The sequence below is a fragment of the Plecotus auritus genome (assembly GCF_963455305.1).
Source record: "Plecotus auritus genome assembly, chromosome: 8".
Lineage (NCBI taxonomy): Eukaryota > Metazoa > Chordata > Mammalia > Chiroptera > Vespertilionidae > Plecotus > Plecotus auritus.
In genome coordinates, this window is record NC_137782.1 from 144,693,324 (window position 1) to 144,709,354 (window position 16,031).

The following is a 16,031-nucleotide window of genomic DNA, read 5'->3' on the forward strand; positions in this document are numbered from 1 at the left end:
TCCTCGAAAGTGTCTGGGTTCCCAGAAAATCACCCGCAACTGGAGTTCAGTGCAGTCGGGAGCTTCTGTCTTCCTCCCACTAGAGAAAGCCAGCGGCACACTCAGCAGTCAGTCTTCTCTGCGCACACTTGCACGCACGCCTCCAGACCTCTGCCTTTCGCGGCTCCCCTGAGTTTCCGTGCGCTCCTCTCTTTTCCCGACAGTCCAGACTCCCCCTGTATGATTCTGGGTCCCCAGGGTCTCGCCTGAAACTGGGGTTCAGTGCAGTCGAAACTGGAGTTCAGTGCAGTCGGAAGCTTACGCCTTCCTCCCGCTACAGAAAGCCAGCGGCACACTCAGCAGTCAGTCTTCTCTGCGTGCACTTGCGTGTGGGCCTCCAGACCTCTGCCTTTCGCGGCTCCCCTGAGTTTCTGTGTGCTCCTCTCTTTTCCCAACAGTCCAGACTCCCCCCGTATGAGTCTGGGACCCCAGGGTCTCGCCTGGAACTGGGGTTCAGTGCAGTCGGGAGCTTCCGTGTCTCTCCTGCTAGAGAAAGCTAGCCAGGCACTCAGCCGCCCGTCCTCTCTTCACGCGTGTCTCTGTACCTCAGCCTTTTGCAACTCCTCTGAGTCTTTGTGTGCCCCTCTCTTTCCTTCTAGTTGTAGAATTTCCACTCAGCCAGCTTTCCTGTGGTTCTGGATGGTGTCTGTTCTGTCTTTTAGCTGTAGTTTTGAAATTGTTGTGCAAGGCAGCAGTTTAGGTGTTCACCTATGCCGCCATCTTGATTTCTCCTATCGATTTTTAGGTATTTAGAGGCATGCAAACTATTCCTTCAAAGGATCTACCTTACCAGCAACTTGGGAGCCATTATTATTTTTTAATTTATTTTTTAAATTAAGTGTATTGGGGTGACATTGATTAGTAACATTGCATAGTTTCAAATGTACAATTCAATAATAATACATGTGGATATCGCATTATGTGCTCACCACTCAAAGTCTAGTCTCCCTCCATCACCATAAATTTTGCCCCTTAAACTCTTTATCCTGCCCCACTCTGGTAACTACCCATCTGTAGACTATCTGCGTTTGTTTGTTGCTTTCTGTTTTATATCCTTCATATGAGTGAAATCACATGGTTCTTTTCCTTTTCCATCTTATTTATTTTGCTTAGCATGATACTGCCTCAAGATCCATCCATGTTGTTACACATGGCAGTATTTCATCCTTTCTTATTGGCTGAGTAGTATTCTATTGTGTGTATGAACCACATCCTCTTTAATCATTCATTGGAAGATACTTAGGTTGTTTCTATGTTTTGGCTACTGTGCATAATGCTGCAATAAACATAGGAGTTTATATATCCTTACGAATAAACATTTTCAAAAATTTCAGGTAGATCCCAGGAAGAGGATTGCTGGGTCATATTGTAGCTCTATTCTTAATTTCTGGAGGAACCTCCATACTGTTTTCCAAAGTGGGAGTCATTAGTTTCAGTTACTATAGTTAAATAAAGTGCACTTCTTTAGCAACAGTCTTCAGTTTATCTAGAGTCCCCTTTTAATTCAAATAAGCAGAGTTTTTCTGTATTTTTAATTTTAACAATAATTGCTGTTTATGATCTCAAAAATATCTAAGATGCAGAACTTGCACTGTTGCTCCTTCAACCATCAGTAACTTTTGCCATTTAATTTTTTTTAAAAAATATTTTTATTGATTTCAGAGAGGAAGGGAGAGGGAGAGAGAGAGATAGAAACATCAATGATGACAGGGAATCATTGATTGGCTGCCTCCTGCACGCCCCACACTGGGGATCAAGCCTGCAACCCGGGCATGTGCCCTGACCAGGAATCGAACCAGTGACCTCTTGGTTCCTGGGCCGACGCTCAACCGCTGAGCCACACCTGCCTGGGCTGTCATTTTTGATCAAATGGTAATGACAGGAAACCTTTCAATCCTTGTGAGACTGTATCTCCTGACCTGTTAATCCCATTCTCCCCTCAATAGCATTTTAACAAAATGGAAGCATATTGTCTTCATTGTTAGACAGAATAAATGTTTGCTTCTTGCTTCCATTTACTCTCTATATCTTTTAAAATATAATTGGAAATAATTTGTACGTGCACAGAAAGGATGTATATATTAATGGGTTTAGCCTAAGACAATTGTGATAAATGTTTTGGCATTGCATAGGGAGTATGTGTTTTGATTTGTTGATAGGAATGATCACAGCATTGTGAGTTTTGAGGTGAATAAATGATGAGAATATCACCAAAGTGTCCAGCCCTACAAATATGACTTTCTACTGACAGTAATTTTTTTTGACTGCTATATTGCAGCTGTTGAAAATGGACGGATGGATGTGTTAAGGCTGTTGCTTCGATACGGAGCAAATGTTAATGGATCCCATTCTATGTGTGGATGGAATGCCCTGCACCAGGCTACTTTTCAGGTAACTTCTGAATTTATTATTTCATCTTCATGTAAATTGTATGTTTTACCCTTTTAAAATGACAGTTCTATACAGTTTTTACTTCTCACTTGTCTGTGATTTATGATGGTTAGTGCAATACAGAACAGGCAGTCTAAATGCTAATGATCATTATGAATAAACCAACTGCTCTAGTAGTATCAGCAGCTTTAGGTGACAAGGATTATCTAAGGTTTCAAATGTTGATAGCATAGTTAAGAGACCATCAGAATACTTGGGATATAAATTGATAAGGAGCAATGACTTATTCTGTCTATAGCAGTGTGTTTAGAAACTATGATAGCTCCTTAGTGTTTGGGCTAGCAAACTATTTTTGCAGGATTTTATAAGGATTATAATTCCTAGAGATCAGTGTTTCATCTATTAATGTTTAATGGGTTTGTGAAGGTATAGAATAATCTGATAGTTTAAGACTTCCTTCCCAAAATCCAACTTTCTAAAAAGAGGTTTTCCTTTATAGAGGATAAAAACAAACTGAACAAAACGCAACAATAAGAAAAGAGATACCTTCTATTTTCTTTGTTTTCTCTTATTTAAAATATGCATCTGTGCTTTAGGAAAATACTGAGATCATAAAATTGCTTCTTAAAAGAGGAGCAAGCAAGGAATGCCAGGATGACTTTGGAATCACACCTTTATTTGTGGCTGCTCAGTATGGCAAGCTAGAAAGTTTGAGCATACTTATTTCATCAGGTAAGATTAACCTATTAGCCTTTGCACTTTAAAGATCATGAGTTTTAACTGTATGTCTTCCTAGGAGGAAGAATTCTTGATCAGATATAAATCAGGTTGTGAAATTTATGGTTCTATGTTAGTGGTAAATAAGAGTACATACAAGTCTATTTATTTACATTTTTATTTATTTTTATTTTCGTTAATCCTCACCTGAGGATATTTTTTTCCTTTTTTTTTTAAAGAGAGAATGGGAGGGAGGGAGGGAGGGAGAGGAAGAAACATTGATGTATAGAGAGACACATAATTGGTTGCCTCCTGCATGTGCCCCCATGGAAGCTGGGATCGAACCTGGAACTGGGTACGTGCCCTTGACTGGGAATTGAACCCGAGACCCTTTGGTGGATGGCCGATGCTCTAACCCAGCCATGGGCAAACTACGGCCCGCAGGCCGGATCCGGCCCGTTTGGCTGTTCTATCCGGCCCGTGGAGCCGGAGGAGCGGAGGGTTCTCTTGCTCTCCCCTCCGCTCTTTTACTTCGAATTTATATTAGTTCACACAAACACTCCATCCATGCTTTTGTTCTGGCCCTCCGGTCCAGATTAAGAACCCATTGTGGCCCTCGAGTCAAAAAGTTTGCCCACCCCTGCTCTAACCACTGAGAAACACTGGCCCAGGGCTACAAGTTGATTTATAAGCCTGGTTACTTAGTGTCTATTACTGATATAATGCAATGTACAGCTACTAATTTATCTGAGAAGAACATAATGATCTATCACTGAAGCAGGTTTATTGGAAGCGGAATCATGGGGCTGTCCTTTCTTAGAGGGACCTGAGCAGTTACAACTTTCTACAGTAGAAGACTATATTAAGATTAATTAATTTATTGTGTAGCTATTTTGTATATTAAGATCAATTGTATGATTATTTAAATGGGTTTATTTCTAAGTATGTTTATATTTTATTGTGTTAATAGCAACATAAACCTTCTGAAGGCTTCTCCTTGACAAACATATATTCAGCATTGTCAGAGAAGATGATGTTGGGGTGGCATTTTTACTCTGACACTTCTGTGATCGGAAACATTTGTTATGTAGGGTTTTTAAATTTCTCCAAACACCACTTATGCCCTCACGAGTGCTAACCTGACAAAGCACCTTAGTTAGAGCAGAAGGGAAATACACTAGTTTTGCCATCAGGCAAATTTAAAAGTTTTTAAAAAATTACATTAAATATAAATGTTAAAAATACCTTGTGCTTTTCATATACCTCCTATAATACCTGGGCTTTTAATAAATTACCTCCAAATATACAAAACAAAGCTTATTTATTTTTATTCATTTTTTTTTTTTTCAGAGAGAAAGGGAGAGGAAGAGAGAGATAGAAACATCAATGATGAGAGACAATCATTGATAGGCTGCTTCCTGCATGCCCCCTACTGGGGATTGAGCCCGCAACCTGGGCATGTGCCCTCGACCGGAATTGAACCCAGGACCCATCAGTCCACAGGCAGATGCTCTATCCACTGAGCCAAACAGGCTAGGGCACAAAGCTTATTTAGACATGAGTTTTAACTATGTGTTTTCTTATTTGTGTTTTCTCTTTACAAGTCTTCTAATACTCAAGTTGAAGTAGGAAACAAAATAAATATTCATTTAGTGCCAAATTAAGATATCTGTTACATATATGAGTCTATAAATCTTATAGTTGGGGGGAATTTCCAAAATCATTTATTTTTTTATATTATTTTTTCAATCACCATTTATCCCCTCTATGCCCTCTTCCACCTCCACTCACCCCACCCCAACCCACCTCTCCATCACCACACTATTGTCCATGTCCATGAGTTCTCTCTACCCCCTGCCCCAGTCATTTATGTAAACACTAGAGACTGGTGCACAAAATTCGGGGGGGGGGGTCCCTCAGCCTGGCCTGCACCCTCTCCAATCCGGGACCCCTTGGGGGATGTCCAACTGCCAATTGGACATCCCTCTCGCAATCCGGGACCGCTGGCTCCTAACTGCTCGCCTGCCTGCCTGATTGCCCCTAACTACTCTGCCTGCCGGCCTGATCACCCCAAACTGCCTCCTCCTGCCGGCCTGTTCGCCCCCAACTGCGCCCCCTGCTGGCCTGATTGGCCCCAACTGCCCCCCCACACCGGCCTGCTTGCCCCCAACTGCCCCCCCCCCCCCCCCGCGCTGGCTTGATTGCCCCTAACTGCCCCCACTGCCATGTCCCAGGCTGGGGACACATGCAGGCAGTGTCAAGTAAGCGCTGGGCGGGGACGCACATAGGCAGTGTCACATCAGCGCTGGGCGGGGATGCATGCAGGCAGGGTCATGGTAGCGCTGGACAGGCCTCTGCCAGGGGCCTCCCCTAGGCCAGGCGGTGCGGAGGCCCTCCTGGTGATGGATTGTGACCGCACGACACAAGTCCCCAACGCTGCAAGTCCCCGCCTACCCATGCCTACTGCGCACGCAGCCTGCTGATCTGTTGTTAGCATGAGGGTGTACTGACCAATTTGCACATTACCCTGTTATTAGTATAGATGTGTTTTTAGATTAAGAATTCCAGGCCCTGAGTGTGTAAATGTCTTGCCAAAGATCTAAAAAACATTTCTTGGCAGAATTAGGACTTGGACCCAGGTCTTTTGACTCTCATTTTCCTTATTCTTCTATATGTTCTTTCTGAGGACTGTCCTGTTCATTTTATGGCTCCCAGTCCCATAAATTCCATTATTAGTGTATAACTAAGATTTAGAATAAAATAAGTTAAACTGCATCTTAATGACTTTCCTCATGCCAAGCCTGTTTCCTAGGATGCTAAGCACCCATTGTTTTGCTTTGTTCTTTTTTTCTTCTTCTCTTCTCTTTGAATAGTTATGAACAGCAAGTTTAAGGGTATGTAGGTATATTTGTAATGTAACTATTCCTAACCCCTTAATATGACTTTTCTTTTAGTGAATTGTGTGTCATTTTTTTCTAAATTTTCTACCTATAATTTCACAGGGACTGATTTCCTTATTCTTTCTGACACTTTGAAATTGTCAATCAAAATGAAACATTGCTTAAAAAAGAAGTTAAGTAGGCTTCTTTCTTGACTTAGTCTTTTCTCATTAATGGTGTCCACTGTTTAGCATCACCTTGTATTAAAATTCTACTTGTCTACACATGTTGAATGTTTAGTTGAAATTTCTGAAGGTTTCATAAACTCATTTATGTTTTGCAGTTTTTACCCATCTAATGGCCTTGGTTTATTAAAGGTGTATATATGGATAAAAAATAGTTCTTTTCCCCTTGGTAATGATGGTTTTCCCACTGAGATACATTTCAAAAATTTAAAAATTCTCACTATTATGTAATAACATCATAGGTAGCATATTTAACATGTTAATTGTCAATAATAGAAAAGTTTGGGGAAGTGGCTATTTTCAAAACCTCTACAAATATTGAGGTTACTTTCAACTTCATATCTTTATATACTGATGTCTAAATAATCTATTAGATGTATGCTTTTAAAAAGTCAGCTCAGAAAATCATTTAAAAATATCTTTTTCTTTTTATTGTAGGCTGTGGCATGCATTGGTCATGAAGAAAGAGGATATAATAGTCAATATTAGTTTTAAGGCATAGCCCCCATGTATATTATATCTACTTGAACTTTTAAAGAAAAATATGTTTTTATTGATTTCAGAGAGAGGAAGGGAGAGGGAGAGAGAGAGAGAGAAACATCAGTGATGAGAGAAAATCATTGATGGGCTGCCTCCTGCATGCCTCCTACTGGGAATCAAGCCCAAAACCTGGGCATGTGCCCTGATCAGGAAACAAACTGTGACCTCCTGGTTCATGGGTCAGTAATCAACCACTAAGCCACACTGGCTGGGAATTTTTTTTTTTTTTATAAAGCGTAGCCTGAATTTATTAGTGACATCTACAAAGGTTCATAATTTAGGTTTTTTTCTTATCTTTTTCAGCAATTATCAGAAATATTATCCATTTTGATGGTTTCCCTTTTACCTTTTTAAATCGTTTATTGGAACCACAGAGTGCTTGTTGGAGGAGGAATTGGGATGAAATGAAGCCTTTGCTAACTAAGAATTTTGTTTTAATGTAAAAGTGAATTCTAAAATATTAATAACTTGTTTTCTTGCCAAAATAAAAGCAAAAACAATTTACATGATTACCAACAAGTTAGGTAAATCAATATGTTTATAAAACAGTATCCACTGAGGGGAGGAAATTAGTTGTACAGTTGACCCTTGAACAATGTGGGGATTAAGGGCTCTCACTTCTCTCCATGCACAGTTGAAAATCTGCATATAACTTTGACTCTCTCAAGACTTACTACTAATAGCCTACTATTGGCTGACAGCCTAACTGATAACATTAAGTCGATTAATACTTATTTTTTCTTTTATGTATTATATATACTGTATCCTTACAATAAACTAAGCTAGAGAAAGGAAATGCTATTAAAATCAAAAGAGAAAATACATTGCCCATACTGTATTGTATTTATTGATATTGTGGCATTATATCATCCTATATAATAATAGAGGAATATTCAAATTCTCCATTACACCGTAATGTCACAGCGGATTGCAGGAGGCTGCCTGAGCATGCGTGGCGGGACATTGCTCCGGGGCGTAGCTCCAGAGACAGGGCGGAAGCGGGGAGGCGCCCGGAGGAAGTGGGACCATCCCATGGTCAGGAGGGCAGGGGTGAGAGCCCGTAGTGCCCCCCTCACCAGTCCTTCACCACCCACCGCTCGTACTCAGAGCGCCCTGGTACCCACCTGCCAGGGGAAGGAGCACAGTGCAGCAGGTGGGAGGCTTCCACGCTTTACTCTGGTGCCATGATGGGGCGGAGCCGCCACGTTGCTCTGGAGATGGGGCAGAAGCGGGGAGGCACCCGGAGAAGGCGGGACCAGCCCGAGGTGACTCAGACTGAGGGTGGGGCTTGAAGCGGCCAGAGAAGGCCAAAGGGGTCAGGGGCTAGGCCAGGCACGCTGGAGCTCTGCATGGAGAGGTTAGGGTGTCAAGGCAGGGAGGCGGGTGGGTGGGCAGGGCGATTTCGCGCGCTGGGCTCCTAGTCTGTTTATAAGATGGAAAAAATCTGCATGTAATTGGACTCAAGCAGTTCAAACTGTATTGTTCAAAGGTCAGCTGTACTATGAAACCCTTTTAGGGAAGCTGCTTTGAAATTTATGTTTATTATCATGTTTTTTTTTTTACCCCATAAATGAGGATCATCTGTTAAATGTTTTATTTTGTATTAGGTGCAAATGTCAATTGTCAAGCCTTGGATAAAGCTACTCCCTTGTTCATTGCTGCTCAGGAGGGCCACACAGAATGTGTGGAGCTTTTGCTGTCCAGTGGGGCAGATCCTAATCTCTACTGTAACGAGGACAGTTGGCAGTTACCTATTCATGCAGCTGCACAAATGGGCCATACAGAGTAAGTGTTAAAAATGGAAACTACAAATGATCTCATGATTAAAAGGTAATAAGGAATAAGTCTTCTGGGCCAGACCTATTACCTCCAGACAAAATCCTTGCTATTCTCTTCTCTACCAAACTGCTAATTGACTATGTCCACCCCCACATCTGATTCCCATGCCATCCATAGTTCCTCTTAATCATGGACTTTCCTAGTGTAAGGCAGGCACAGTGGCTGGAAACGGGGTGACCCCAGCAAGCTTTCTCAGGGTGTTAAGTCTTCCCCCTGATTTCGCAAGCTATGCCCATACTCTTCTGCTGTTCTCTAGTTTTATCCAAGGCATCTTTAGTTAACTATATGATAGCTTTATTCAACATACTTAGCTTATCTCCTTGATCCCAGAAAATTTTTGAGTTTGTGACCTCTGTTGGAGTCTAGTAGTTCTTTTGTGTGTTCAGGACAGTTCTTCCATCTTGAACCCTTTGATTAGACTTCTGTTTATCTAACCTCAGGTCCAAACCAGTACTTTTTCCTACTTATATTACTCTTCTTGGTAGCCAAAAGTTCTCATGAAATTTGGGGTATTTTCTGGAGAAAGACTAAAATATCGTTGGAACTCTGAAATTGGGGGTTCCAGGAATCTTGGAAGCTAATAATCTGGTTATACAGCCAGCAGCTTATCCGATCTAATAAAAGAGTAATATGCAAATTAACCATCACTCCACTACACCCACAAGCCACGCCCACAAGCCACGCCCACCAGCCAATCAGGAGCAAATATGCAAATCCAACCAAGATGGCTACGGCCATAGAGAGCAGGAGGGAGGCTTGGGTTTCCCCGGCAATGGAGGAAGCCAAGCTTTCCACCTGCCCTTGCCGGCCTAGGCCTCCACTCAAGGCTACAAAGTTTCAATGATAGAAGATACATAAATCCAAACAGAAATGGTGGCAGCCACAGAGCTGGAAAGAGCAGGAGGCTAGGGTTGCCCCAGGCGATGGAGGAAGCCAAGCTTTCCGCACACCCTGGCCTGCCTTGGCCTCCGCTCAAGGCTACAAAGTTTCAATTATAGAAGATACATAAATCCCAACAGAAATGGCTGCCGCCACGGAGCAAGCAGAAGGCTTGGCTCCGTTTCAGGCTACAAAGTTTCAATTGTAGAAGATAAATGAACCCCCGATACCAGGGCCTCTGCTTGGGTCACCAGGGGGCATGGCCAGCCTGCAAACCACCACAGCCCCCTCGCCCAGGCTGCCCCATGCCCCAAGGGAACCCCCACCCTGATCCGGGACACCCTTCAGGGCAAACCAGCTGGCCCCACCCATGCACCAGGCATCTATCCTATCTAATAAAAGAGTAATATGCAGATTGACCATCACTCCAACACACAAGATGGCTGCCCGCATGTGGTGAAAGATCCTGCCCCCATGTGGACACAAGATGGCCACCACAAGATGGCCAGCAAGGGAGGGCAGTTGGGAGGGTCCAGGCCTGCAAGGGAGGGAGGGCAGTTGTGGGCAATCAGGCCAGCAGGGGAGGGAAGTTGGGAGGGACCAGGCCTGCAAGGGAGGGCAGTTGGGGGCAATCAAGCCTGCAGGGGAGGGCAGTTAGGGGTGACCAAGCCGGCAGAGGAAGGAAGTTGGGGGCGAGCAGGCCTGCAGGGAAAGGCAGTTGGGAGGGACCCAGGCCTGCAGGGGAGAGCAGTTGGGGGAGACCATGCCTGCAGGGGAGGGCAGTTAGGGGTGACCAGGCCTGCAGGGGAGTGCAATTAGGGGTGACCAGGCCTGCAGGGGAGGGCAGTTAGGGGTGACCAGGCCTGCAGGGGAGGGCAGTTAGGGGAAAACAGGCTGGCAGGGGAGCAGTTAGGCATAAATCATGCTGGCAGGGGAGTGGTTAGGGGCTGATCAGGCTGGCAGGCAGAAGCAGTTAGGGGCAATCAGAAAGGCAGGCAGGCGAGCAGTTGGGAGCTAGCAGTCCTGGATTGTGAGAGGGATGTCCAACTGCCCGTTTAGGCCCGATCCCAGTAGGGATCGGGCCTAAACGGGCAGTCAGACATCTCTTGAGGGTTCCCAGATTGGAGAGGGTGCAGGCTGGGCTGAGGGACACCCCCCCACACACACACGAATTTCGTGCACCAGGCCTCTAGTCTTAATATAAATTGGCACTGAATAGATTTTTAAAATATATGCTTACAGTTTTTAGAGTCATAATTCTACAAGTATAACTTCATAGCTATTGTTAGCATAATTTAATTTAAAAAAACAGTAGTGAAATTGTCAGTATGTTTGCATAGAACATATTGTGCAATTTGGTTATTATGCCAATAGGTGGCATGGTATTTTACCATTTCTTTAAAGAAATTTGTAGGCATGTTTGTGTCTCCTCTAAGAGTGTTTTTCCAACCCATTTAAATAAATTAAACACATTATTAAGTTTAAAACATTTAAACAAATTGTTTATTTTAACACAATATTTAGGTTTTAAAATTTGGTATTTTTCTTAATTCTTAATTGTTTATTTAAACATAAATCTTAGGTACAATTATATTCTGAGTTTTAAATTGATACCAAAACTCTCTTGGGAATTTGTCCTCATTTATTCTCAAATTTGAGAATTCTGTTTGTCACTGATGATTTCCTCCATAGAATACCTCTAAGGTAAGTCCTATGAATATAAGTTCTTCAATACTATTATTATCTTGGGCCTACCTTACATAAGGAAAAGTATCAGAGAGAAAGAATGTACTTTGGAGTAGCCCTGACTTTCTTTCCCCAGAAAGAGGGAGGGTTTATTGGCTTTCATGATCTCTAGTTTCATTTTTAATTTTAGAAAAGTAGACTAGTCTTTTTTCTCCAGCTGACTGCTGGAGGTAAGTTTATAATAGAAAAAACTCGTTTTAATGATTTCCTTTATTCTCTGCTTATCAACCATTTTCTTTATAAATCTGCCTCAGTGTTTAAAGAGCTCATATTCTTTTTCAGAGAATAGGATGTTTTAGCAGAAATACTCATTTCCTCCTGATAAAAATACTATTCATTTCCTGTTACTTGCCAATTAAAAAAAAATTCCTATGAAATAGAAAAATAAAACTTTAGTTTGTACTTTAAGAAGGAAAAAATTACTTCTTGATACAAGTTTATATTTACTATAATGAAGTTTGAAATAATTGATTAGAACATAAAATACCTCTCTATATAAAAGCCTAAGTGACCGAACAACCAGTCGACTGGTCGCTATAATGCACTCTGACCACCAGGGGGCAGACACTCAATGCAGGAGCTGCCCCCTGGTGGTCAGTACACTCCCACAGCAGGAGTGCCGCTCAGCTGACCGACCCATCTCAGCGGCCCACCAGCCTGGCGGCAGCCACTCACTCCTTTAGTGGTCCTGCAGGTCCAATCTCCAGAGAATGGGCCAGGCACTGACAGACCACCAGCCTCCTGGAAGTCGGCCTTGGGCACTGTGGCCACTTCCCCTCCCTAGACGTTCCGCAAAAAAGAAACGATATAAAAGCAGCCACCAGGTGGCTTCTGACAACTGGTGCGAACGTCAGCAGGACGGATCTGGGTCCTGGGCCTGTAAGGGTGTCCCACTGTCTGCCTGGAGGGCTGATTGCATCCCAGCCCCCTGATCCACCTTGGGACGCAGGGCTCACGGTTGGCGAGCGCCGCTGTGGTGGCGTGAGCCTCTCTTTATTGGGACTGAGTGGCCACAAGCCTGCAGCAGGTGCAGCGGGGCCAGGATGAGTAGGAGCGGCAGGCAGGAGCAGCAGGTGGTGTTGGACTGCCAGTTTCCGCCCAATCCCTGCAGGCCATGCCGAGGGACCCCACCTGTGCACTAATTTGTGCACCGGGCCTCTAGTCTAACATAAAATTTGAATTTTAGCAATTAGGGCCATGGTAGTAAGGTAAGAAATTACTGAAAAGTAAGAAAGCACAACCTGTTACCTACTTTCTTATAAGAACACTAGAGGTCCAGTGCATGAAATTTGTGCACGGGTAGGGTCCCTAGACCTGGCTGGCGATCAGGGCCGATCGGGGGCCTTCTGGCTGCCGACCGGGGCCTTCCTTCCCCGGCTGCTGGCTGCTGGCTGGGGCCTTCCTTCATTCCGCACCACCCCCTGGTGGTCAGTGCACGTCATAGTGAGTGATCGAACTCCCGATCTCCTGGTCGAACTCCCGAGGGGACACTTTGCATATTAGCCTTTTATATATGTAGATTATTTAATTCTGTTCCATATCTATTTAAAGACTTTTGTATTAAGCAACAATAATAAGCATAACATTCTGGAGTATATAGCCTGTGATAACTTAGTATAGGTGGAAGCTATACTGAAGACAGACTTTTATTAAATAATTCAATGGTGACTCTTAAATGTGTGCTGTAGAAATGTTACTTATATTTATGTGCATGTAAAAATATTAAATGCTTTCATATTCATGTATTTGCAGAATCTTGGCCTTGCTCATACCACTTACTAACCGGGTCTGTGACACTGGGCCAGACAAAGTGAGCCCTGTTTACTCGGCAGTGTTTGGAGGTCATGAAGACTGCCTAGAAATGCTACTCCAGCATGGCTATAGCCCTGATGCCCAGATGTGCCTTGTCTTTGGATTTAGTTCTCCACTCTGTATGGCTTTCCAAAAGGAGTATGTATATTTGCTATTTTTTTCAATATGGAGATGCATTTCCAACAGATTTTCTTTTATGATGAAGTTTAATATCTCTTAGTGCTAAATTGTTAACTTGAAAACAAACAGAAAAATCCCCCTATGATGTACCTTGTTAAAAGTACAGTAAAAATGAGGTGATAATGTCAGATTTTTTTTTCCTTCCCTCTTTAGATCTGGATTATATTTTCAGTGTAGCAGTTTTAGAGAATACTTTCACTGTATTAAATAAATATAGGAATTCTCAGATACCCTTGGTCTCCAAAACAATTCAAGTGAAGTGGCCCTATAGAACATAATTGAAATCTGGTTTGATGACTTTAAAAGAGCTTATCAGCTATTTTCTTATGTGTGGGAACTTATAATTGGACCAAATTATAATTAGTAAGGTAGTTTTTTAGTAAGAAAAGTCATTGGAAGATATTATTTGTAAGCCTGTAGGGAAAAAGTTAAAACATCAAAATATCTGTTTCCTAGTCTTTCTAATTGACTTTTCATTTGCCTGGGATCCATGGCAATAGACTTAATTTTAATACATCTTTGCCATTTTTACCTACTTTGTGGAGAATTTAATTGAAGAGAAACCTTTCTCAAGGGCTAAATTTAAAAGATGATAGTATCATAATCACATATGCTTGCATGCGTATATAAAGGAATTGACTTAAGTATAATTCATAGCACAATTTTTTCACAGTAGAAAAATATCAAGGTTAATTTTCCTCTCCCTACCATCCTTTCTTTATCTAGAAAGCAATATAAATTAAAACGTTAGTCTCTAGACTACATTTATATTAGCTTAATGTCTAGCTCTTAGTTTGCATGTCAGTCACTGTACATGTAATGAGGAAAGCATTTGGTTATTTGGGGACTCTTACAAACTTTTCTGATCAAGGAAGAAAACTTACATTCTCCTAGTAGGTTTTGTTTTAGTATATCAAGAGGGTAATATTATAGCTTGGTGCTTGGAGAAAAAAAAATTGAAAAGTGTGTTAATTTTTTGTTACATTTTTTTCAATAAGTATGCATCTTAAAATTTGGATTCTCTACAGCAGCAATTTTCGACCTTTTTCATCTCATGGCACACATAAACTAAAATTCTGCAGCACACCAGAAGAATGTTACATTTTTGTTATTCTGACAAAAAAATGATTATAGTTTTGATTCATTCACACCAGATGGCTATTGTTGTGCTGGCTGTGGTCATTTTTTTATTTGACAGTCTAAGGGAAGAGAGGTCAGTGCCCTGACTAAATAGTCAGGTATTGTATGTTACAAAAATTCTTGTGGCACACCAGTTGAAAATCGCTATTCTACAGTAACATACCTAAATTAATTAAATTAACTAGAATCCCCATTTTTAAAGCAAGGATAATTTAATATAATTTTCATTTGAAATAACTATTATGTTCTCTTGCTCCTTAATGAAATAGTGTATGAATTTCCTATATTCCATTTAGCAATTATTGAGAATTTGAGTTTTGGTCACAATAATGGTACCAGAAAAATCGGAAGACTCTACTTTCCAAAATTCAAATTTGGAGAGATTTGGTAGTAGATAATGAGATAAGTTTAGTGGTATAAGTTTTGAAATTTTTATAGCAACAATGTGTTATTAAAGTAATGTAAGATTGCTGTACAGAAAGATTTAATCAACATCATACTTATCTAAATATTTTTATTGACTTTTAGAGAGAGATATCGATGTGAGAGCTAAACATCAATCGGCTGCCTCCTGCAAGCCCCCTCCCAGGGATTGAGCTGCAACCCAGGCATGTGCCCTGATCAGGAATCCAACTGGCAATCTTTTGGTACACAGGACTATGCCCAACAAACTGAGCCACACCAGCCAGGGCAACATTTTTGATTCTTTTTTAAAAAAATATTTTTTTTTTATTGATTTCAGAGAGGAAGAGTGAGAGGGAGAGGGAGAGAGAGAAACATCAATGATGAGAGAGACTCATTGATCAGCTGCCGCCTGCATGTCCCCCACTGGGGATCGAGCCCACAACCCAGGCATGTGCCCTTGACTGGAATCGAACCTGGGACCCTCCAGTCCGCAGGTCGACGCTCTATCCACTGAGCCAAACCAGCTAGGGTCAGGGCAACATTTTAAAAAATGTATTGACTTTAAGTGTTGATGAGTTTAAAACTTTTGTTTTCTTATTTGTGTGTTTTTTTTGGTATTTCTCTGAGATCTAGATATTTAGTATTTGTGGCCTTTCTTGCACTGTTGGCCTGTTGAGTTCTAGTGAACTCTTCTATATGCTTTTACAAATAGTACAGTTGATATCATAAGGTAATAAAAATAATAGATGTAAATAATTGCTCTGGATTTTATGATTTTATTCAGCTGATTTAACTTTTTAGCTCAGGATTAGCATTCTGAGACATTTTTCCTGGGTATCCCTTTGAGAGGATGAGCTTCCATTTGAAACAGTGACCTTTAGCTTTTCTCGTGGAAAGAGGTCTCCTCCATCACTGCACAAAAGCAGTCTTTGTCCCTCGGGGCTAAAAAGTTAACAGCTACAGTAACATGAAAGCCATTCTTTCAAGGGCACAGTTGAGTAATTCAACTGAAATGAGAAAAAGACTCCTTTACCTAGAATGTGTAAAATAAGAGAAGTTGAGAAAGTTCAGGACAATTTGAACAAATATTAACACCTTTTATATATGACTGTAGGAAGAGATCATGGCTTAACAAACCCGATTTTGTCTTTTGAATTGATACTGATCCTTGCTAGCACATTAGTTTTATAGAAATTGTGTGTCCTTTCTCATCATCATA

The 16,031-nt window shown here is 41.7% G+C and overlaps 1 protein-coding gene across 2 annotated transcripts in view; it reads left to right on the top strand.

Annotated features, from left to right (window-relative positions):
* ASB3 (ankyrin repeat and SOCS box containing 3) overlaps window positions 1–16,031 on the top strand; it is a 93,514-nt gene that overhangs the window by 59,735 nt on the left and 17,748 nt on the right. For both annotated transcript variants that reach the window (XM_080683299.1, XM_080683300.1), the window contains 4 exons: window positions 2,318–2,430; window positions 3,027–3,162; window positions 8,419–8,596; window positions 13,028–13,225. In XM_080683299.1, coding sequence (XP_080539425.1) covers window positions 2,318–2,430; window positions 3,027–3,162; window positions 8,419–8,596; window positions 13,028–13,225 — 625 coding nt within the window. The remainder of the gene's footprint in view (window positions 1–2,317; window positions 2,431–3,026; window positions 3,163–8,418; window positions 8,597–13,027; window positions 13,226–16,031) is intronic.